Genomic DNA, 24,120 nt, shown 5'->3' on the forward strand with positions numbered 1-24,120 from the left:
CTGCACATAATGCTGTGTATTTCAACACAATAACTACACATAATGTTGTGTATTTCAACACAATAACTACACATAATAATGCTGTGTATTTCAACACAATAACTTCACATAATGCTGTGTATTTCAACACAATAACTACACATAATGCTGTGTATTTCAACACAATAACTTAACATAATGCTGTGTATTTCAACACAATAACTGCACATAATGCTGTGTATTTCAACACAATAACTACACAAAATGCTGTGTATTTCAACACAATAACTACACATAATGCTGTGTATTTCAACACAATAACTGCACATAATGCTGTGTATTTCAACACAATAACTAAACAAAATGCTGTGTATTTCAACACAATAACTACACATAATGCTGTGTATTTCAACACAATAACTGCACATAATGCTGTGTATTTCAACACAATAACTACCCATAATGCTGTGTATTTCAACACAATAACTACCCATAGCCTAATGCTGTGTAATTTCAAGATACGTCGGAAAAATGAAATCCTGTTCTCGAATAAAAAATAAAAAATATCATAAGTGACAGCTACAAATTATCGTAATTTCATCAAACTAAAAAAATTGAATGAATAATCCTGAGTCGTACAGGTAGAAACAAATTCTGAAAACATCAAATACAATTTAATTACGAGCCAAGATCGCTGTTGCAAAGGCTATAACCCAAACTGAAGTTATGTACATATCAAAGTCAGTTAAAGTACAGAAATTAATATAGACCAAAATCTCAGCATTTATTTTATCCTAACTGTTATCGGGTTATCGTTTCTCTCGACGTGAAATGACCTGAACTAGCAAACAGCCAAGCAAGCACCTAAACAAAAATGCCAACCCACACACAAACGGGATCCTTTGTAAAGGTCACCTAAAGGTCAAGGTCAACTTAATGCACAGAGAAACATTTCTGACGAATATATTTTGACGTTTATCTATCGACACCACTAGAATCTACGGACACCACTAGCATAGTAATAATATAAATGCATGAAATGCGTCATTGTATAAAAACTATCGTATTATTTACTTTACCTAGAGTTCTACTTTTCTCTTAACCATATCACTTTATCGTATAAGATAACACGATCAAAGTTCACATATTTTACAAATACCCATCACGTGTCTTGAAAATTTCGAGTGTCTTCGTGATTGTCTTAAATGCAATGAAGTTGTGTACCACATGATATTTGACTGTCAACGTCTTGAAGGTTGGAATGAACCAAAAACCCCCACAAAAACAAAACAAACAAAACAAACGCGCACACACACAAGTACACACTTAACAAGTACAACCTCTTCCCGTCCAGTGAGGATGAAGAAATGTGTGTGAATCTAATACAATTTTTTTTTTCAGAAATCGCTGCCAAAACAAATCAGGAAAAGTACGAATTTAGTAGAGAGTTTGTTCGTTGACCACTGCGCCTCAGGTTTCTTCCAATGAACCATTTAAACGAATAACATTTTTCAGAAATATATCTTCTCCAGCAGACATGTCTTGATTCGACTCGTCGCTTCTTTCGTGTGACGTCATGATAAGTTCAGTCGGGAAAACTGAAAAGAGAATAAGTATTGGACACATCAGACACATTTAACTCTGAGCTAAGACATGCCGCAATTTCCAGCAGGCGACATTGTCTCACAGATGTATGTCGTCCTGCGTTAAGGTCAGGTCATCACCTACTAGTATTTCACTTGTATAAACATCAAGTTTGGATCATTTCCTGAGTGTTGTTTACACAGAGTCTCACTAATACTAAGCCATGGAGACCGCCATGTGTCAATGAAATGTACAACGTCGGAGGGCACGGGATTCACAGGCGCTCCTTAGCTGGGTAGTCTGCTAAAATGATCGATTTTCGGCTCGATTTATTGATCCCGTGGACAACATGCCCGCCACTGTAACCGTGAGTATTGAGGTTGCAGTGGCGGACATATTGACTACGGGATTGATAGATCGAGCCGAAATCGATCTATTTAGCAGACTACCCAGCTAAGGAGCGCCTGTGAATGAAATTGACAACTCGGAGGGCATGGAGATTGCCCTGCGTCAATGAAATGGACAGAGTAGGAGGCTTAGATAACACCGTACTCAGCATGTGTACGGTCTGAGATGCAACTGCTGCATGGCGTTCTATTCATTCATTCAATTCATTCAACAAATTACTTGCCAGCGTTAGGCCTATTACCTCTGAACGTTGGTTTGGAATCTGTCCTGAAGACGATGATGTCACTGTATTCGCCACTACCAGCTTTATTCACGGCTTTTACTCGAAATCCATACTGAGTATCCTCTTCAAGTTCATTGACATTATAATAACAATTTCGTATATTGTAAACGATATTCCAGTCTACGCTCTTTCCGACTTCTGGTGATGTCACTTGTCCATCGGCTGAATAACATACAGTGTTCTTATTGATTGGACGGTATTCCATGACGTAACAATCGACAACAGAATCGTCATCAGGTCTGCTCCACTCAACAACTAGCGAATCGTATGACTTACATACATCCGGGGACATAGTTGGTGCTCCAGGTACTGAATAAGTAATAAATGTTATTCAGATTGTACATTGTACTTACGTTGCAGACAATAAATGAGCAAGGTGTTTTTATAGGGGGGGGGGGTCAAACTGAAGAAAATACTTGAATTCTTCATTTGTTTTCATTAATGCGGAAAATGAGCAGTGTTCAACTCAGTTGTCATCGCCTATTCTTGAAATTTAAGGGTCTTTATCATGGTCAAGGTGTCTGGTTATGTTGAATAGCAGATCCATTGTCGCTTGGTATTGTTATGACAATCATAGATCGAAGAAGAAAATGAAAGTATAAAATGTTTTGTAGGACCACCTCTCAATCACAATTCTAGGATAATTACTTCTACAATGACTTTCCCGTGTCACGTGACTATATGTCCAGACAATGATACAGTAGACAATGGTAATAGATTACTGAATTGTTATTTATGAAGTTGATGACGGAAAGAGGATACCCTGAAGATTTCCTTCACAACGAAACACATCAGAGACATTTCCAGAAAGTCATGATATGTTTAACCCTTTGAGTGCTGTAATTTTTCCCACCAAAATTTTAGTGCAACATTTTATCGATTTTTATGAATTTTTCTGTAATATTTCTATTATTTTGGACCAAACGGACGTCACATTTCATTGTCTACAGGCTTTCATCAAAATTATGGCAAACATCTGAAAAAAGACCTGCTGATGTTTCCTCTTGGAGTGACAGTGACAGGTGACTGTGTGTGTCAGCATTCCATTGCTACTTAAAACGAACACGATGTTCTGATATGCAGCATGGAACAACGTATGTGAAGACCTCTAAGTGGTCCCTGACTTCAAAGTGGTCCCCGTAGTTGTAATTGAACTGAAATTTTACGCAGTCCAGGGATTTTTCCATTCCTATATTTGCATAAAGTTGTTAAACTTTGTAACATTGCCAATACTAATCTGTTATTTTGGTCCTTTTTGATATATGCGCTCACTTTTATTACTTTTTCTAAATTCCGATGCATTTTACCAGCCCAAACTGCGCGTCCAATTTTTTCACCTGGTTAGGGTGTCTCATATTAGCATCATGGGAGATTGCGCTCCACATGGCACGGTCGAGACCAGCCACAGTTGCGAGTAGAGTGATACGTACCGGCCGCCGCGTACTATGCATATAATAATTATTATTATACACCTACTGCCGTAACCTATGGGAGTTTGACCGTCCAATAACTTTCCGTATTTTGTATAGTACGCGGAGTCCCGAATACGGGAGACGCGCGACGCGCCTGTTTGACCTTTGACCTAGCGATTATCGGATGTAAACAAACTATTTTACGGTGAGTTTTAGACATAATAACAACTTCCACCAAAATGTATTCGTAGCATAAGCTTTAAAACACGCTAAACACAAAACTGAGTCTAAATGCAATTGATTTTTATTTTAAAAAACTAATTAAATTGAAAACATTCAGCGAAGTTTGCTTGTACTGCACTGAAAATTAATTGGCTTCGTGCCAACGCAACAATCGCGCGCGTTCCACTCATATCGCGCGTGCTGGATCCCTCAAAATTTACCATAGAATTAGTTTATACGGACGATTAATGGAGGGAGGTGTATAATAATAGGGTTATACACAAAATCCGGCCCTGTATGGACTCGGGCTCAGTGAGTGACGTATTGGACTCGCCTTCGGCTCGTCCAATACGTCACTCACTGAGCCCTCGTCCATACAGGGCCGTATTTTGTGAATAACCCTATATTATATGCATAGTACGCGGCGGCCGGTACGTATCACTCTACTCGCAACTGTGAGACCAGCGACCGCGACCCACCGATCACTGTACGGATATGCGGATGTCCATATGGCCTAGCAGTTTACTGAGTGAGTACCAGCTCAAACAGTCATTAATTTCAATCTTGTTGCTCGACGTTATATTTCATACTCGCATACAGGCGTTCTGTTTACTGGGTAGCTCTGCATGGCAGGGCCGAGTGTTACCGGCGTTATACGGCCTCCCACCACATGTGTTGGGAGGTCGTATAACGCCGCGCCGCTACGAACACACAGCCCTGCCATATGGCCATGCAGAGCTAGTCGTTCCGACCATTGTTCCGACGTTCTGTTCCGTAGACTTTTACGGAACAGAACATCGGAACGTAGCATAAACTACACTTATACAAACTATCCAGTAAACAGAACGCCTGTGTGCGAGTGCTGATTGTCTTCGTCCAAAATCAAATTACACTGTGAACTTACACAGAAACATCGCACAATGAATGATGGCCCTGCGTACGATGCTGTGTTTCCGGCGTTATATACATACGCAGAGCTAGAACTGCTGTACCTCTCTCGGGGGGAGGGGGAAGTACTTGTTCAGAGAAGTGGTAGGGGTGTGCGGCCGCAGGTATAAAACCCAGGGCCCATTTTAGACCTAAAATCTCGTTGTTTAGGACCCCATTTTAGACCTTTATGACCTTTGACCCAGGTCAACAGTCATAGCGTCAACATTTTTAAAACGGAAAAAGCATGTATTTGCCCCGGCAAAGCCTACCACTGTAAGCTTATACTGCGTTTAGAGCTATTTGTTGCTGGCCAAGCCATGATTCCGAAAAATCATGAGGAAATACCAACAAATTTTGTGAAAGAAATGCCTTTCACTCTCACCAAATGTTGGTCCAGCTTCTGCAAATTATCAGTTATCTGCAGTAGTCTGAGTGGTGTTTTTTTTAAAATTACAATTCACAACAAACCTCGCTGTTTGTCAGTAAAGCAATACTAACTTCATATGGCCATGGTCAACCTGAATAATACTAGGAGCAGTAGAGCCACTTTGTTTGGGTATTTTCTATTGGGCAAAAATCTGCCATATGTAGAGTTCTGACAAATCAGTGACAATGTTTTAAAACAAAGTCCATATTTACTTTAAGCCAGGGGGTCTCTGTAATGGTTCCCCTGCCGCAGAAAAGATATCCATGCTTATTGAGTGCAGCTCAGAACCCTGCTAGCGAGATGGGAAAAGACTGTTGAAATTTGTTCTTGTGTGGCACTCAAACTTCAACCCCATTTTAGACCATGTTTTACAGTGGAATTGACCCCCCCCCCCCTATTTTGGACCAAGTTGCTGTACCCACCCCATTGGGCGGCGCATGTTCATATTGGCAAGTAATAGAAGTGACCCCCCTCCTGACTGCTCTTTGCCAACTTAGATTTTTTTTACCTGTCCGTGGTATTTTGGGGAAAGGGTTTTAAACACAGTTTGTCAGGAATTTATGATGATACTTGAAAGAATAGAAATATACTCCAATACCCGACCCTGGCCCACTAAGCCCCAAGGCTGTATCATGCACGCACAGGAAAGCAAATTTAGCACTTGGAGGCAGCCATATTGTCTAGTTTCCATGTGTTGAGTTTGTACTCTACATGCCTTGACATTGTTTTCATTGTAACTTAGGTCATTTCACATCATTGGTACAACGTACATTTCAGTGACTTTGAATGACAAAGTTCTTTTACGTCAAGGACTGTGTCATCAGTCTTAACTGATGTCTAGCTGTTAATTCAAGCTGACAATCTAAACTGCATACAAGACATGGAATTTGTGTCCATACACTTTTGTAATATATTGTGGTTTCAGTCGGATTTGAACTCACAACGTATAGCACCAGTCACCTAGCGCAGAAGCCATAGATAAACCGCTGAGCCAAATCCCCAATCTCAGCCTCATGTGTGTTCAGCACACAATTTGAGTCTACGGTTACACCTATAGTGTACTCATTTATGTATTTTGTTATGTCTCCATTTCAATACTTACCGTAGTCATAATTTTACATATGTGCTTATAATGAACAGACCTGCTTTGAGTCGGTTTTAGCTCATATTTGGTGTGTATATAAATACCAAAAAGAGATTATATTTGTGTTTCTTTCTTAATTTGCATACATTTTATCTTCTGATAATGATGACTGGATTGATTTGCTTCTGGTAATAAATTTTTCAATTTTAATCTCTCCAGATAACAGAGTTCTTGGAAATGATGTGGAAAGATCAGAGTTATCACTGCTTGCTGATTTGGACCATGCCTACACGTTTTAACAGGCTGAATAATAAACTGGTGACGTACTCAAAAATTGGCGACCAACAGAAAATTAAAAAAAAACCAGTATTTCCCCGCACATACACACCATGATCATACCAGAAACAAGCATGATGCCATTTACTTAATGCACAACACACGAATGCCAACTATTTGTTGTAATCTTTATTTTCCTGTCATATGATTATTAGTCCCCAAGGACACCGTCCTGGGGGACTTATAGGTTTGGTCATGTCCGTGCGTCCGTCCGTCCGTGCGTGTGTCCGTCCGTCCATTCACACAGATATCTCAGAGACGCCTGGAGCGATTTTGTTCAAACTTGATACACGGATAATACCCTACCTCATACAGATGCACGTCAATTTGTTTCACAATGTGATCAAATTTGGCCGTGTTAGAGGACTTTTTAGTTTACACCTCCATAGACTCCCATGTATAAGGCAGCTCTCCATAGACTCCCATGTATAAGGCCAAGAAAAATAAAAATTTAGTTTCTCATCGTATTCATATTGCAAAAAGGATGCAGTGACACAGTTTTTAGTCCCCACAGATAAAGTCCAGGGGGCTTATAGATTGGGACATATCCGTCCGTTCACCCATCCGTTCACCCATCCGTTCACGCAGATATCTAGACACTGACAAAATGTCACGTGACCTTGGTGACCTTTGACGTCAAATATACATATTTGTCCATAACTCAGTAACCACAAGTGCTAAACCTTTCATATATGGTATGATAGGACACCTTATGACGCCACATATTGTACCTCATTAATGATGTGCATTTCTAATTTTGAGTGAGCCAATAGAGCTAGAGGTCTGATTTTTGGTATATAGGGATAACTTAGCAATGCAATTTTTTTGACAAAATGTCACGTGACCTCGTTGACCTTTGACCTTGATTATACATATATATGCACAACTCAGTAACCACAAGTTCTTTACGCTTCAATTTTGATAGGATAATAGACCTTAAGATGTCACATCTTGTACCTCATTTATTGTGCGCATATGTATTTCTTGGCTGGCCAATACAGCTAGAGGTCTGATCTTTTTTCCCGATTTAGAACCATAACTTAAACATGCCTCTTGTTTCAAATTGGGAACAATGACATAGACCTATGTGCCCATAGATCTGAACATATACACTCCAGTGATACTTCTTAATGACCACATTTCCCTGCCCCATCAAGACTAATACTCCTATTACAAGTGGGGACTACGTCATTGTCAATGACTTGTTTTTTTGAAATTCTCGGAAAATCTAAAATCATGTTAAAAGTTTGAATTTAAATGCTACTTCTTAGGCTATCGACAGTGTTGTACACTTTTTTGGTCTTTAATGTGTCTTACTTGAAGAAAACCCTTGGAAAACTGAGGATAATTTGAGATTGGTTTACAACACATTTGCTGCTGTATGGGGCTTTAAGGTTGGCTGAAACAAAATAGAATTTTTACACCAAAACCCCTTGTCTGACAGCACTGATATTTGTTATACAGATTCATAGGGATGATCAAATTGTGAAATATTCAAATTTTGATAAATCCACAATTTTCTATTTTCAGGACAATTTTTAGCTCACATTTGGTGTATACATGGTATATTATACCAAAAAGAGTTTTTATGGTAGGTCAGCGGTGTCTACATTTATGTATGTTAGTATGTGTGCATGCTACCTTCGTGCACATCGAAAACTCAAAACCGCAGCACTACCATGTAGTATTTGGTGTACTGGTGCACCTGGGGGTGGAGATGTGAATTTGTTCAAATGAAAGTGTCAGTCTTCAAAATATGATGATGAGGTAAAAAAAAGAAATGTGGTAGAAAACAGAGAAAATCCAGCAAACGCTTAAACTCTGTAACGGCAGTCTAGATTTTGTTGAAACTCTGTATGTGGGATGTTTATGGTGATTTTCGTTAGTATTGTGGCGAAATTTTCATTTTTAGCTACTATACGATAGTCTTTTGAAGCTATTGGGATGGGTATCTGTCCGGCATCCGTTGTCAGTATGTATGTATGTCCGTTTGTGAGGCGTCCAGTCACTCAAATATCTTGATAACCGCAGTACTTACTGATTCGCTATTTGTTGCGTAGATGAAAAATATGATTTGAGAATATATTTTTTTTAATTTTGAGCTCACATTTGGTATACCAATGTGAGGTTATCATATAAGCTGAATCAGTTCATTTGCATCCGATTTGCATGTCTGTATGTCTGTATATTTGTGGGTATGTGCAGATGTATGTCCGTCACACACAAAGGCTCCCATACCGCCAAGCTACCACAAAGCTACCATCTCAGTATTTGGTGTACAGGTAGATGCAGGGGTTGAGATGTGAATTTGCTCAAATGAACACATCAGTGTCAAAAATGTGCAAATGAGGTAAGAAAAAGTGAAATGCAGCAAATGTGCAGGAGGCATGCCAGTGAGAAACAGGCAAACTCCACTGATCTTGACTCATTTCTGTCATTGTTTATGAACCGTTACATATTAACAGACCAGCTGCAACCATAGACAGTAGATGGAGGAAGACAGTTTATACTAAACTAAGAGGGGCTTGTTTCTGCTATGCATGTTGCTAAAGTTGACCTCCAGTACCAAAAGTTAGACCTTAATTACTTTTGTCATTCTTGTTTTTCTGGTTTAAATATTTCTTGTTGTTTTTCTGGTTGTACTGTGCAGAAATCATTGCCATAACATCAACGTAGAATTTTCCTCCACTGAACAGATAGGAACAACATTTATTGTTGATCATTGGTAACCCATACTGGTATATACCAATTCTGATCAAATTTGAGCGACACCGTATAATTGCGGTATTTTTTCTGAAACCACTCATCTGATTATTTTGAAAGTTTGTATACATGTTCCTCAGGATGACCTCAGTCAAGTTTATACAAATTGAATTGAAATTTTTATATTTGTAATTTTAGGGCAATTTTCCGAATTTTTGGTCAAAAATATTTTTATTCAAAAACAACAAATCTGATAGCTTTTATATTTGGTATACAGGTTCCTCAGGTTGATGAAAATCAGTTTTATGATATTGTGAAGATATCTCGAATTTTGTATTTTTGCTGAATTTTTGGTTATTTTTCTCATTTTAAGTAAAATTTCTTCTTTTCAGAAACCGCTAGCCCAATTGCTCTCAAATTTGGATTGGATGTTTACAAGGGTGTTACCCTTCTAATTGTTGAAGTTATGACAAAATTGGAAATATTACTGTTTTGGGGCAATTTTTGTCATTTTTGGTCAAAAATTCTTAAAAAATATTTTCTTTTTAAAGCTCCTGGACAGACAACTTGTTCTCAAAATTACGTGTCTGATAGCTTTGTAATTTGGTACAAAAGTCCCGAGGGATGTTATTTGATAAATTTTCTGCTCAAAGTGTTGGGAGACCCCCAAATTTTTATATTTTAGGTAATTTTCTCAGTTTGTGACCTTAAATGACCTACACCAACCCAGGATATGTTGTGAGAGAGTTTCGAAGGCTGTGAACATAATTTTGTCATATTTAATATCAATTTGTAGTAAAATTTGATCCAGAAAACAAAGTTGAAGTAAATATTTTCATTGCGAACCAATTTTTTCAACTTTTGCATGTTAAGACACATAAGAACTGATGAGAAATTAGGATCCAGGATAATTCCAGATGTTGTAATCCCCCCCCACAGTGGAAGGCATTTCGCTATCTGTAACTGATTTAAGTGTTGTTTACATTTGAATGATAGCACTCATAGCATTAATTAAAACATCCCAAGGTTGTAAATACATTTCCTGTCAGCTGGTTTTATGTAAGGGGTGGAACATTTGATATTCAGGAGAGGGTAGGGGCTAGAAGATTGATGAGGTAGCATTACTTTTTACCAGATCCCTTGTACATTTTTTCCCACTCTTTATTTTTTCCCCACTCTCCCACCTTTTCTTTTTGTCAAGCTTCTCTGGCTAATTTTTTTGTTGACATTGCTTTCTGTATGTAGGATCTGCTTGTCCCGTCGCTATAGAAGATGATATGCATGTTCCCAAAGATTACCTCCAGTACCTAAGTTGCAGACCTTATTTGCTTTTATCATTCTTGTTTTTCTGGTTTAAATATTTCTTGAATTTACCAATTCAAACCGAATGTGAGCACACTGTCCTTGACGGTATTTTTTGATATTTTTGAAAATATGCAAATTAGCGCCGAAAGCGTTTTTTTGTAAAAAATCTTCTTCATAATCGCTGGTCAGACAGCTTTTTTATTTTGTATATAGGTCCCTTGGGATAACCCAACTTAGATTTGTTCAAATTGTAATGAAATATGCAAATCTGTACTTTTAAGGAATTTTTTTGTCATTTTTGGTCAAAACTTTATTTCATCAAAACCGCCCATCTGACAGCTTTGATATTTGGTATTGGTATACAGGTTCCTACAGATGAACTAAATATGATATCTTGAATATATGATGAAATCTGCAATTTTGTATTTTTGGGGCAATTTTTCCAGTTTTTGGTCAAAAAATGTTTTTCTCTCAAATTTCTTGTTGGATTGCTTTGAAACTTAATACTCTAGAGTTGTTTTCTATATGATTTCTTAAATTGTGGTGAAATTTTCATCTTTGTGTTTTGGTTTTTTTTGCATTTTGGGGCAATATTTTGGTCAAAAACTATTTTCTTTGAAGTAAATGTTTTGATTGGTTTGAAATTTGTTTTTAATGTATCTAGAGGCAACCTCGGTTGAGTGTCTTCAAATTTTTTGTGAATATTTTCATATAGGCATTTTTGCGCAACTTTTCCCATATTTGGTCAAAAATCATTTTCTCTGAAATCCCTCTTCCAATGGCTATGAAACTTTGTATGCATGTTGCCAAGGGTAAACATAGTTAAGTATACACACTGTGGCCTGCCTCATCAAATCAAATGAGAGCCAAGTGTCATTGATGCTATGTTTTCCATTATTGATCAAAAATCTCTTTCTCTAAACACTACTCATCTCATACCACTGGCTGATTTGTTCTCAGGGATAATCTTACTGTGATGTTCAAATTATAATAATATTTTCAATTTTGTATTAGTGGTAATGCAGCTTTTTGACATTTTTGAAATGTGCTATCAAAGGTATCTATCTTCATAAACATATGTGTCACAAAAAGCTATTCTCTACATAGCACAACAGGACTGATTGGCCTTTAGGTATTATGTGCTTTATTTTTGTGAAATTTATGCCCTTTATCTCATTTTTCGGTTATTGAAAGTAGTTATTTTACTTTATAGAGAAAAACTGCTCTCGTGCTTTACTCTACTGTTAAAATTTATGTACAGTTAAATAAAGATTTTTTTTGGCTAAATAATGCTCAACGTCCATTTGTATGTGTGTATGAGATTGAGTTTATAAGACAGAATTACTTGTAGGATTATTCTACATTTCTACTGATTTATCACAGATTTGGTATTGTATTGAAAAAATACATATGACACCAAAATGTCCGTAAAGGTGCCCACGGAAATTCCACTTGATTACATGCTCCATCTGCTATGTTCAGCTTCTTTTAAGGAAAATTAAAAAGAATTGTTGACTTGAAAAATGAAACATGCCAGCTGTGAAGTATCAGGTATAATAGGCCTATAGTACACTTCCTTGGATTTTTGTCAACTTTTAGTATTGAATAAAGAAAATCAGTTTGACTCCAAAAGTGTCCTTTTGACTTCAAAGTGGTCCCCGAAAACTTATGATGATTTTACGATCTCTCTGCTGTATTCCACATCGTTTACGTTAAAGAAAGAATGTGTTGACTTGAAAATGTAACATGCGACCTGTGAGATATCAGGTATTAATAAAACTATAGTACACTTCCTTTTTGTCCAACTTTTAATATTGCATAAGGAAAATCAGTTTGGCTCCAAAAGTGTCCTTTTGACTTCAAAGTGGTCCCCGGGAAATTCGAATGATTGTACACTCTGTCTGCTTTATTCAACTTCTTTTGCGTAATTGAAGCAATGTTCTAACTTGAAAAATGGAACATGCGACCTATGAAGTATCAGGTATTAGTAGGACTATAGCACACTTCCTTGGATATTTGTCAACTTTTAGTATTGAATAAGGAAAATCAGTTTGACTCCAAAAGTGTCCTTTTGACTTCAAAGTGGTCCCCGGGAAAATCGAATGATTGTACACTCTGTCTGCTTTATTCAACTTCTTTTGCGTAATTGAAGCAATGTTCTAACTTGAAAAATGGAACATGCGACCTATGAAGTATCAGGTATTAGTAGGAGTATAGCACACTTCCTTGGATATTTGTCAACTTTTAGTATTGAATAAATAAAATCAGTTTGACTCCAAAAGTGTCCTTTTGACTTCAAAGTGGTCCCCGGGAAAATCGAATGATTGTACACTCTGTCTGCTTAATTAGCTTCTTTAGCGTAATTGAAGCAATGTTCTAACTTGAAAATTGTAACATGTGACCTATGAAGTATCAGTTATTAATAGGACTATAGTACACTTCCTTGGATTTTTGTCAACTTTTAGTATTGAATAAAGAAAATCAATTTGACTCCAAAAGTGTCCTTTTGACTTCAAAGTGGTCCCGGGAAAATCGAATGATTGTACACTCTGTCTGCTTTATTCAACTTCTTTTGCGTAATTGAAGCAATGTCCTAACTTGAAAAATGGAACATGCGACCTGTGAGGTATCAGGTATTAATAGGACTATAGCACACTTCCTTGGATATTTGTAAACTTTTAGTATTGAATAAGGAAAATCAGTTTGACTCCAAAAGTGTCCTTTTGACTTCATAGTGGTCCCCGGGAAAATCGAATGATTGTACACACTGTCTGCTTTATTCAACTTCTTTTGCGTAATTGAAGCAATGTTCTAACTTGAAAAATGGAACATGCGACCTATGAAGTATCAGGTATTAGTAGGAGTATAGCACACTTCCTTGGATTTTTTTCAACTTTTAGTATTGAATAAAGAAAATCAATTTGACTCCAAAAGTGTCCTTTTGACTTCAAAGTGGTCCCCGGGAAAATCGAATGATTGTACACTCTGTCTGCTTAATTAACTTCTTTTGCGTAATTGAAGCAATGTTCTAACTTGAAAAATGGAACATGCGACCTGTGAGGTACCAGGTATTAGTAGGACTATAGCACACTTCCTTGGATATTTGTCAACTTTTAGTATTGAATAAAGGAAATCAGTTTGACTCCAAAAGTGTCCTTTTGACTTCAAAGTGGTCCCCGGGAAAATCGAATGATTGTACACTCTGTCTGCTTAATTAGCTTCTTTTGCGTAATTGAAGCAATGTCCTAACTTGAAAATTGTAACATGTGACCTATGAAGTATCAGTTATTAATAGGACTATAGTACACTTCCTTGGATTTTTTTCAACTTTTAGTATTGCTTAAAGAAAATCAGTTTGACTCCAAAAGTGTCCTTTTGACCTCAAGGTGGTCCCCAAAGACTTGTGATGATTTTACGCTCTCTGTGCTGTATTCAATCGTTTATGTAAAAGAAAGAATGTTTTAATTTTAGAATTGGATATGCGACCTATTAAGTATCAGGTATAAATAAGACAAGAGTACACTTCCTGTTTTTTCAAACTTTTAGTAAAGAATAAAGAAATCAGAGTGACTTCAAAAGCGTCCTCTTGACTTCAAAGGTGTCCCATGAAAATTCGGATAATTTTACGCTCTGCCTGCTGTATTCAACTTCTTTTAGGTAATGTATTACTTCAATCGCGTCACTTTCTATGGTAGGTATTGGATATCTTTGTAAAAAAAAATAAGAAAAATATCCCCCTAAAATATTGGCCTCGAGCCCTATTCTGGTGTATTTTACATCTGTGCATTCGTAGCATAATGCTGAGGCCTATAGATTGCATTCGTGTCAAGGGATATCGCCTCAGAACCGCTGTTAATCTGTCCATAGACCTTTTCTGTAGTTTACTACGACACCAATCGGTTTTTTATTTACCTCGCAAAATAATGAAATAGCTTAGTCTTTGAATAAATGAACATGTACCTACTTTATCTCTGACTATCTATGACTCATCTCCTACTTCCGTTAATTATGTTGAATGTGGCAACATCTATAATTTCAGCTTTTTTTAAGAGCCGTCGACTGTTTCTGCTCGGTTCTGAACTTTTGACAGACCCAAAGTATTCAATTACGCGAGAGGGCAAACGTTGCAGAATTCGTGGACGTCGGCTCACGGGAAAAACGGTTGAAAATACATGTTTATATTATTGAGGTAGCTAGCAGAAGTAGACAATGGGTCGTGAACTGACCAGTGTTATAGTACCGGTCGAAGTAAACTACCAAAAATGTCTGGCTTGTGGCGATGAATTTTTGACCCGCAAGTGCGATTGATACGTCACAGCAATGCTGCAAATTGTATTTCATATCCATTTATGTATTTACGAGCAGCGATTAGAATGACTTCCAAATATCGATATGACTTCAAATGAGTCATTTTATAGATAAGTCATGATTGATATAGACACTAGCCCTCCCCATTGTTAATTCTGTGCTCAGCCCTTATTTTGTACATTTTTTCCAACTCTAGGTATTAAATACTAAAATAGCAGCTGATATTACATCGGAAACGTCCGTGTGACAACAAAGGCGTCCATTATGCGGTAGGTGTCGTCAGACTTGAGTTTAACCCCCTATCTTACCGGACATTTAGGATGGGGACCACTTTGAAGTCAGGGACCACTTTGAGGTCTTCACAAACGTACCTTCTAAGAAATCCAAACTGTTAATGACGTCTTTTTCAAAGGTGGTATCTAACGCACAGTCGATATTCACATCTACCTCGGTTGTCTTCTCTTTCCGTTTACAAGATTCAAGTAGCTTGCTTAGTCTGCAAAATATTCACAGTAAAACATCGAAAATATTCTGAATTACGATGATGTCAATTTCATGATCACAGACATGCAATAACCACATTTCAGAAATAGACAATAAAATCCTCCTAACGCAATACTTAAATTTATTTTGTCAACATCTGACTCTGCCACGAATAGCAATGAATAGTTTAAAATATCGTCAATATGTCAAGATCGCTGTTAAAACTGATTGCGGGTTTTACTAATCAACACCATCTTTGAAACGCAACTTTAAACATTTTGATCTGTGTCTTATCGGTTTCTTAGCGGTGTGATGGAGATTAGTGACTCTTGTAAGATGAAATAAACTTTTGGTGTATCACACCTTGCGATCATATTGAGTTTAAATGTGGTATGAATGAAACGTGCATCATTTCAAAGCTTTTCGGTAAAACTTTATCTATAAGATATTGTAGGAAATATTATGCATCGTCACTATTTCCACAACTTACATTAAAAAATCTCGGACGAGAACTCAACATGAAAAACACATGATGACCTGTATTACTGATTTGAATGGATTAGTTATGGTGACGTCACAAATGATAGCTTACCTTCCAGCCAATGGGATGGCACTTTGTACGAAACAAGTCTGTTCTTCTTCCTTGAGAACCTCCTTAGCGTACTCCACAATCACAGTATCAGCTAATATTTCATTGAGACATTGAATTCTTTCCAAAGGCCTTTCGAGTTTTTCAACTTTAGCTTGTTGAAGTTTATCGATCAGTTCCTGTTTTTTCTCTTCAAGTCTACTTTTAAGTTCTTCAATGTCATAAATCACCATTTCCTCGATTTTAGTGGCGTTATTCTGTGAAATATTATTTCAAATTAACTCTGGACACAAACAAAACTTCGTGAATTTCAATGGAAAATCACTCGTAATGTATTCATGGCTAATGTCAAGCTTAACAAAATGACACCACATCGAGTACCGTCAAGCTTGTTCATTTTTTGTTAATGTAAGTACGTCCGATTATTTCGAAACACTTTCACGGGGCTATATGTTCAGATTACCCATGATGGACAAATTTCTTTACATTTGTAGCAGAACATATTTATGTTGAGACTAGCAAATTTACCACATTTGCTACCTTTACTGCATCAGTAGAGAATGTATAAGAAACACTAATTATTATTAATATTATTAAAAAAATTCTTTAAAGAGCACTACACATACGTCTCAGCGCGCTGTACATAACTGAAGAAAATAAAATACATGACTAAAATGAGAGAAAAGATAATTTTTAAAATAAAAAGTCACAAATATCGCAAAAAAATTGGAAAGGAAGTAAAAACACCGTAAACTGAACAAAATGGCTAATATGACATTGTGAACTTGATATGACATTGTGAACAATAGTGTAAATATTGCAGGCCATCGGCTCATATAGTGTTCAAGTTGAAGGTAATCGTTTTAAGCAGAAAATAATTTTGTAATACCTACCTCAATCTCGTCAACAGAATTTTGAAAACCAACGACTGCATCTCTCATAGCTTCTCTCCTTTCCTCTAGAAGTTCAACCTGCTTGGTCAATTTAGCCTTTGTAAAGGAAAAAAAAAACATAACATAGCTTATAAAGTGTAGATTATTTAATATATACAGCAAGGGTTCATTTGTCTGTGAATGGTTACACAAATGATGAATGGACCGTGCAAGTAGTCCGCAGCTTTAGAGTCAAAAGTGACCATGATTGATTATACACGATATCAGATTGCTCACTGGAATGAGATTCTAGGTCTCAGACGTATACAATTCAGTTTCTGTTTGCTTCTAATCGGATGGCACTAGTACCCAGTTCGTGAATGAACTATGATCTTTGATGATAAATGTACTCTCAGTAAACTGGCCAATAATTGTTTATCTGTCGCGTAGCCCTGAAGGTCGCGTTAAATTGTTTAGAGAATAAATGTGGGCGTGTGTCAAGCGTGGGAGTCGCGTCGACTTTGATGTCCATTAGACAAATTGAAAGTTCACAGGTTTGTCTTCAATAAACTAGTAAAGATGATCTGTCGCAGAACTATGATAGTCTGGGTCAATCTGAACAACGCTTATTCTGTCATCGGTTCTTGTGTCAAGTGTGTACTTGTACCACTGTTTAACAATGAAGCTACACGGCGTTCATTTTCGTCGCACCATAAATGATTTTGTTTTGATAGCGCAAGCTGTCACAAATTCAAAGTCCAGATTTTCCAGAGGTTAACATAGATTAACCTCAAGCCTTAAAATGACCTGTTTAATTGTAGTTCTTTCTCGTCAAAGCACCTTGAGCTCCAACACCAAGCGTTTACATTTACTTGACAAACAGAAAAAGCTGCCGTTTTATCACAGCGCTATCTTTTCAGAAGTACTTGTTTCGAGAGCGACAAATTCTTTCAACATGTCAGAATAGACGGCAAGTTATCATAAACATCTAATCAAGATCTTACAGAAATGGCGTGATTTTCTTTCCGTCAATGCTACGTATTTTGGTAGGAGATACTTTTGTTTATAGGAATACATACATTATACTGATATTAATGTAAAGCTGAGGTCAGTTTATTTTGATAAAGTCTTGATGACGTGTAATGAAACGAGTAACGTACTTGTTTGAATCAAACCAAATGATGTGTAGTACCGTTACTCCGTGAAATGCATCGTATTTCATTTGACTTACATACATGTATTTAATTCCACCATTCCATCGCTTTGTTCATCACATAAATTGACATTCAAATATTTTCCAATGTTCAAAGCTGGAGTACGTAAATGTGTAGAGTAAAATAGTGTGGCCACTGAAAACCGATGAAACGATGTAAGTATTATACAGTCACTAGACCAATCAGCTCGTTTGCTTACAACCCTATACAGTCAATAGACCAATCAGCTCGTTTGCTTATAACCCTATACAGTCAATAGACCAATCAGCTCGTTTCCTTAGAGCTCTTAGAACTCCCCACACATTTGGTTGTGTTTTATTCAAATTTAAACATTTTTGCAGCATAAACAACTTGGAATGAAATGTTCACCAACGTGAATTCTGGACGGTTCAGTCGAAGCGGTCAGTGTATTTCAACCAAAGTACCAGAATGTAAGGTCATTAAGGGGGTCACAGAAAAATCCATACACTTATTCGAATAAGTTCATTAGATGCCAGGTTTATGTATAGATCAACATCTATATACCAAGCACTCTTCGTGACTTACGCATATTTCATGTCAATGCAGATTTATCTAAATATTATTTTGTATCTCTCTCCTTACATCATGATAAGTAAATATTTTGTCAATTATTGGAATAACTTGACGTGTTCCCTTAGGTAGATGTATATGCAGTGATGTGAATATTGTCATACTCCTTACAATGGAATATTCAGTGTAAGTGGCAAGTACAAAGTATCTGATGAACGCAGTTGCTTTTCCTGTCTTTATACTTCTGAGATGCATTGTGTTGCTCTATGACAAATTCTAGCATTCGAAGAAGATTAGATTAAAGCGACGTTATAAATTTCAACGCAGAAATCTGAAATGTTCCTCTTAGAATTACTTCAAAAAATACGAATACACGGGAGAAAAATTCTCAATCAGCATTTTATCTTCAAATCTAACACGATGACATCATCTTTAATTTTTTAAAAAAATGCTTACTTCTACAGAGTCCTTTGTGTAAGTTTTAAGAAAATTACGAAATTTGCAAGTTTTGAGAAAATTACGACATTTGTAAGACATGTCTGTTCTTACACTTCTAGATGAATGTCAATAATCTCATAGAAATTACGATTTGTAAATTTGATTCTTTCTGCCTAGATATCATTCTGATAAACAATTGACGTCTTTTGACAGACTTTCATCCATCAAAGATTCAATTCTTCGTTGACCAGTCAGCGATTGACAGCTCTCCACTCACCTTTAACCTTGCATACGTAGCAGCAATAGCATACATTTTATGACCAGCATGCACACCGGTTAATTTGCATACTCGGCATGTTGGGCGTTGACAAACATCACAGTACCAGCCTATCTTTTCATCTTCATGTTCTGTGCACATTATTGCCTGGAACACAGACGATATATTTGGTAAATTGCTTTGAACTTGAAAACAAGCGTATTTAGGTATAAAATTATTTAGTGATGAAGAATTTGAATCAACTTTAACCTGTGGTTACATTCAGAATATCATACCCACCTTGGGTCTGTGATTGCCAACTGCAGTGTACTCATGTTGTGCTCTAGGCGTCCCCCAGGGATGGCTGTCTTTATAGCAATCGTTACAAAAGTTATCACTGCAATTGCTGCATGTACGTGTAGCTTCAGCGGCAGGCTTAGATTTGCAGTGTTGACAACGAAGCATCGTACTGAGTCGGGCCGACCGTTTAAATCTGAGCGAAATTATTGAACACTTTGTCATCACATGGTTAGTACTTTTCTCTGTCATGGTTATAAATGTCAATTTCATTTAAAGCCAAATTCGATGTTGGAATTATATAAGTGATGTGATTTACTTGATGATCTAGTTTTATCGATTTCAGAATAATATGAACCAATCTGTACACATGTAGATTGATTCTGATTAAAACATTGATTTATGGAAAATGGACGGATAAGCTTAGATATTGACATGAAAATTGCCACATCAAACCGCAATACTGATTCGTCATCAATTATGTATGGTAAACACTCGCGTATTACCGTATACCGTGTTTCATTTGAACGTTGATAAATGTGAGTGCCATAAATGTCATGTGCCTGCTGGCGTGGGTGCGTTAGATACAAGTGTGGACATCATTGGTTGACAAGATTAGCGTACTCTGAGTCTCATACGCAACGCATCTATTTTCACACATGCGCATAATATATAATTAGCGTTCGCTGTACTTAACATTTTTGTTATTCATACCTGTTTTTTAATTGTTTCAAAATTATCACAATTTTTACCTGTAATTATGTATTTTATCAGAAAACTAAAAACATTCAGAGAAAGGCTTTTTGTACCTGGTAATGATGGATTCCAATGTGAAATTTCGAAAAAGTTTGTTTATGCCAGCCTCTCCCAGCGGGACATGTTTTTTGCAATATGGGCAGTAGATCTGTGATGGGCTGATGCTTTCTCTACGTGGGCTTGTTTTACCTTCCATGGTTATAGCGATGGTAAGAACAGAATTACGTCTAGGCGATACTTTAACTTTATCGCCGATAGATGGCGATCCATAATCAAGGCTGATATGTCTTGTTGAACCGAGGGGAGGAGTTGAAGGTCTGCGGTCTCTCGATGGCATTCCCCCAAAGGACCAACGTTTCTGACTGCTTTGTGATACCTTCTCCTGACTGTTTCGACGGATTACTGTAACTTGTGATATATTGTGTTCGCCTTTCTCCATTTCATCCATAGCTTTGGATCTAGGACTCAATGAATACGGCTTAACTGGTGAGGGAGGGGGCGAGCTCGATCTTCTTCGGAGTTTAATCTTTGATAAGTCAAATTTTTGAGATTTCGCAGACATCACGGAAAGAGATCGTACGCTATCAACGACATCTTCTGTGTCTCCTGTGTCTCGTAAATCTACTGAGGTCAAAGGTCTTGAGGCGCTTGAAGATCTTGAAAGAGTCGAGCCCAAACCAGACGTATCGGATGAAACTGACAAATCTTCATCCGGGACACGTGGGGATAGCACCATCTTAATGGCGCATTTATGACATAGGTTATGTTGGCATGGCAACACCAGGGGTGACGTAAAGTAGTCGTCGCATACGGGACATATCAGTTCTCTTTCAAAACTGTCCATGACTGTTCACTGTCGACATGAGAAAAAAAGACATCAACGTCATTACACTTATTAAACCAAGCAGCTGTTTAAGACACACAGTGCTATCGACCATTATTGAAAGTCATGTGTAGGGTAATCCATAGAACACAACTTAACAATAGAGTGACAGCCAGGCTACTTGACATGTGAACAAAAGAACTTATGAATTATTTAGTAGATGTGCAGTTTTAGAAAGTTTATTGACGGTAAGGAGTAAGTTAGTGTACGGTTTTAGTTCAAAACTAAACTTCCAAGCTATGCTGGCAGTTCGGGCATATTTCAGTGTCACAAATTTCAATTTTAACGTCAAAGATTTGTGATATTAATACAAAATGACTGTTCTGTCGACTTCCGCTGTGCGTATCTGCTACCAGTGATCTGTTGTTTGTTTTAGAGCAGTTTCAACGTACATTTATATAATTTGATGTCTTTGAATGCACGTCGATAGTTCAAGAATAGTCACGTCATTAACATTATTATACAGTTTCACACAGAAAACAAAATAACACAAGGCATACTGATCGTCTACTGTGTGAAGAAGTTGACGCTATAGTATCCTGTAAAGAGTTGACGTTATCGTACACGGCAGAGTAGTGACTTTACATCGCAAATAGACTAATTCTGGTCTTGTTTGTGTTGTTTACGAATTTTGATGCTGTGACTTCTAGGTCAAGATGAACTGAAATTTACCACCATTTTGATAAAGACAGAAGACTGCCATAAGATGAGATGCATACGGAGTAATATTAGATTGATAAATTGAACTCATCTAAAGGTCTGTCAATATGCAATTATTTCATGATGCAATCACGATTGTGTAGTAAATTGAATCACAAGCAATACACATATTCAAAGTAAGATTATTACAAGAGACTGTAGACTTACCTTGAGACCCTTTATAACATCAAACTGACATCGCGAGTAAAGGACATCTACAAGGATACAGCAGGTGGGTTGACGTCGACGCTGTTGGTCTTGACCCCTTAACTGGCCGATAAAATTACACAAAAATCTGAAATTCATGTAAAAATTTAGGGATAGACCACTCAGAATGAACTTCATGTCACTGCCAAAACCTGAAATGTGAATTCGTTTATTCTTCAATCGTCTTAAACTCCCAAAAAATTGACAGATTTCGGAGAAATGTTTTCGGGGATAGAGTGTTAGGGGGTCAAGTTATCTCAGCATTGAAATATCCGGTGTTTCTTTACCAGGATCGATAGAGTCAACTGTACTCGGTACTAATTCTTTAAGACAGACTTAAACGCCGGCAAACAAACAAACAAGTAAACAAACAAGCAACAAACCAAGAAATTAATGACGTCCTTGATAAATCAGGATACCTGTGGATTTTTCCAGGGCTGTTATTATATTCATTAAACATATTGAAATTGATTTACAAGTTGCTCATTTTCAAGATTAACAAAAAAGAACACATTGTTCTTTACCTTACATATGTATTTCCCAAAGAACATATCGATTTCGAATTTTGAGATTGTTATACATTAATAGGTTCACAGAGGGCGATCTACTGTTCAGCGTGTGAAATTTGCACATAACTTCAACTGTTAAAGGACCAGTCATCATGTGACACATGTGCAGTCCAGAAGAACTTGGTCCTCTAATGTAAATCCATTCAAATTAGACGAGTTCACGCACAATGTAATGATCCGCGTCTCAACACTTTACTTTCATAAAAGACCTTAGAGAGTTCAAGGGTCTAAGTTAGGACCACTGTGACTTCAAAGCTCTGCCTCATGTTCCGATTAAGATAAAGAAAGTAGCTGTTATGGCAAAGTGCTTACAAGCCCGAGAGTGAACCAAGGGTTGAGTGAATCCAGGGATGATTGAATCCAGGGATGGTTGATTGGATCCAGGGATGATTGAATCCAGGACTGATTGAATCCAGGGTTGATTGAATTCGGGGTTGATTGGATCCAGGGATGATCGAATCTAGGGCTGATTGAATCCAGGGATGATTGAATTTCAGGGATGATTGAATCCAGGGATGATTGAATCCAGGGTTGAATTGAATCCAGCGCTGATTGAATGCAGGGCTGATTGAATCTAGGGATGATTGAATCCAGGGATGATTGAATCCAGGGCTGATTGAATTCAGGGTTGATTGAATCCAGGGTTATTGAATCTAGGGATGATTGAATCCAGGGATGATTGAATCTAGGAATGATTGAATTCAGGGTTGATTGAATTCAGGGTTGATTGAATCCAGGGTTGAATTGAATCTAGGGCTGATTGAATCCAGGGCTGATAGAATCCAGGGATGATTGACTCCAGGGTTGAATTGAATCCAGCGCTGATTGAATGCAGGGCTGATTGAATTCAGGGCTGATTTAAACCAGGGTTAAATTGAGTCTAGGGCTGAATTGTCATTCAACGATTACAGGGAGACTCGAACATGACACTCTGCATGCCACAAAGATAGTCCATATTCATGTTGTCATACCTTATTGCATTGTTTCGACAATCAAGTTGATAATCATAAAAGCTGTCATTGCCAATACTATCATTGATTTCAAGTAATTCATTGACCAAACGTTGAAGGCTGGGACACTTCCGGTTTTGCTTAATCATGATAAACGCAGTCGGATTTGATCACGTGGTAAGTGTATGTTTATCACAGCTTACATCGCTTAGAGACCGCAGCAATCACAGTGCCCAGGTATCTCAGTTTGTACAGGTAGTTCAATTTATATGTTGACATCACTCTTGCAATCAATATCAATAAAACTAAACAACTTTACGCAAGAAAGGTTTGATATTCGAGGGCTTATGATATAAGAACTATCTTGTATTGTCGTTCAAGTCTGTTAGAAACTG

General features: G+C 37.3%; 1 protein-coding gene across 2 annotated transcripts; it reads right to left on the minus strand.

Moving 5' to 3' along the window:
• Positions 1-34: 34 nt before the first annotated feature.
• Positions 35-22,315, minus strand: LOC139136559 (E3 ubiquitin-protein ligase TRIM36-like). Of its 2 annotated transcripts, XM_070704294.1 has the most exons (9): positions 22,168-22,315; positions 20,471-21,270; positions 19,665-19,857; positions 19,386-19,532; positions 16,947-17,042; positions 16,057-16,310; positions 15,353-15,477; positions 2,213-2,563; positions 35-1,577 (listed from the first exon to the last, which is right to left on the minus strand). In XM_070704294.1, exons 2-9 carry the CDS (start codon positions 21,259-21,261, stop codon positions 1,450-1,452), a joined length of 2,085 nt encoding a protein of 694 aa, XP_070560395.1. In that variant the 5' UTR covers positions 21,262-21,270; positions 22,168-22,315; the 3' UTR covers positions 35-1,449. The 2 variants fall into 2 exon arrangements, with proteins under 2 accessions (XP_070560395.1, XP_070560396.1); XM_070704295.1 differs by lacking the exon at positions 2,213-2,563.
• Positions 22,316-24,120: the final 1,805 nt, after the last annotated feature.

The sequence above is a fragment of the Ptychodera flava genome, chromosome 7 (assembly GCF_041260155.1).
Source record: "Ptychodera flava strain L36383 chromosome 7, AS_Pfla_20210202, whole genome shotgun sequence".
Lineage (NCBI taxonomy): Eukaryota > Metazoa > Hemichordata > Enteropneusta > Ptychoderidae > Ptychodera > Ptychodera flava.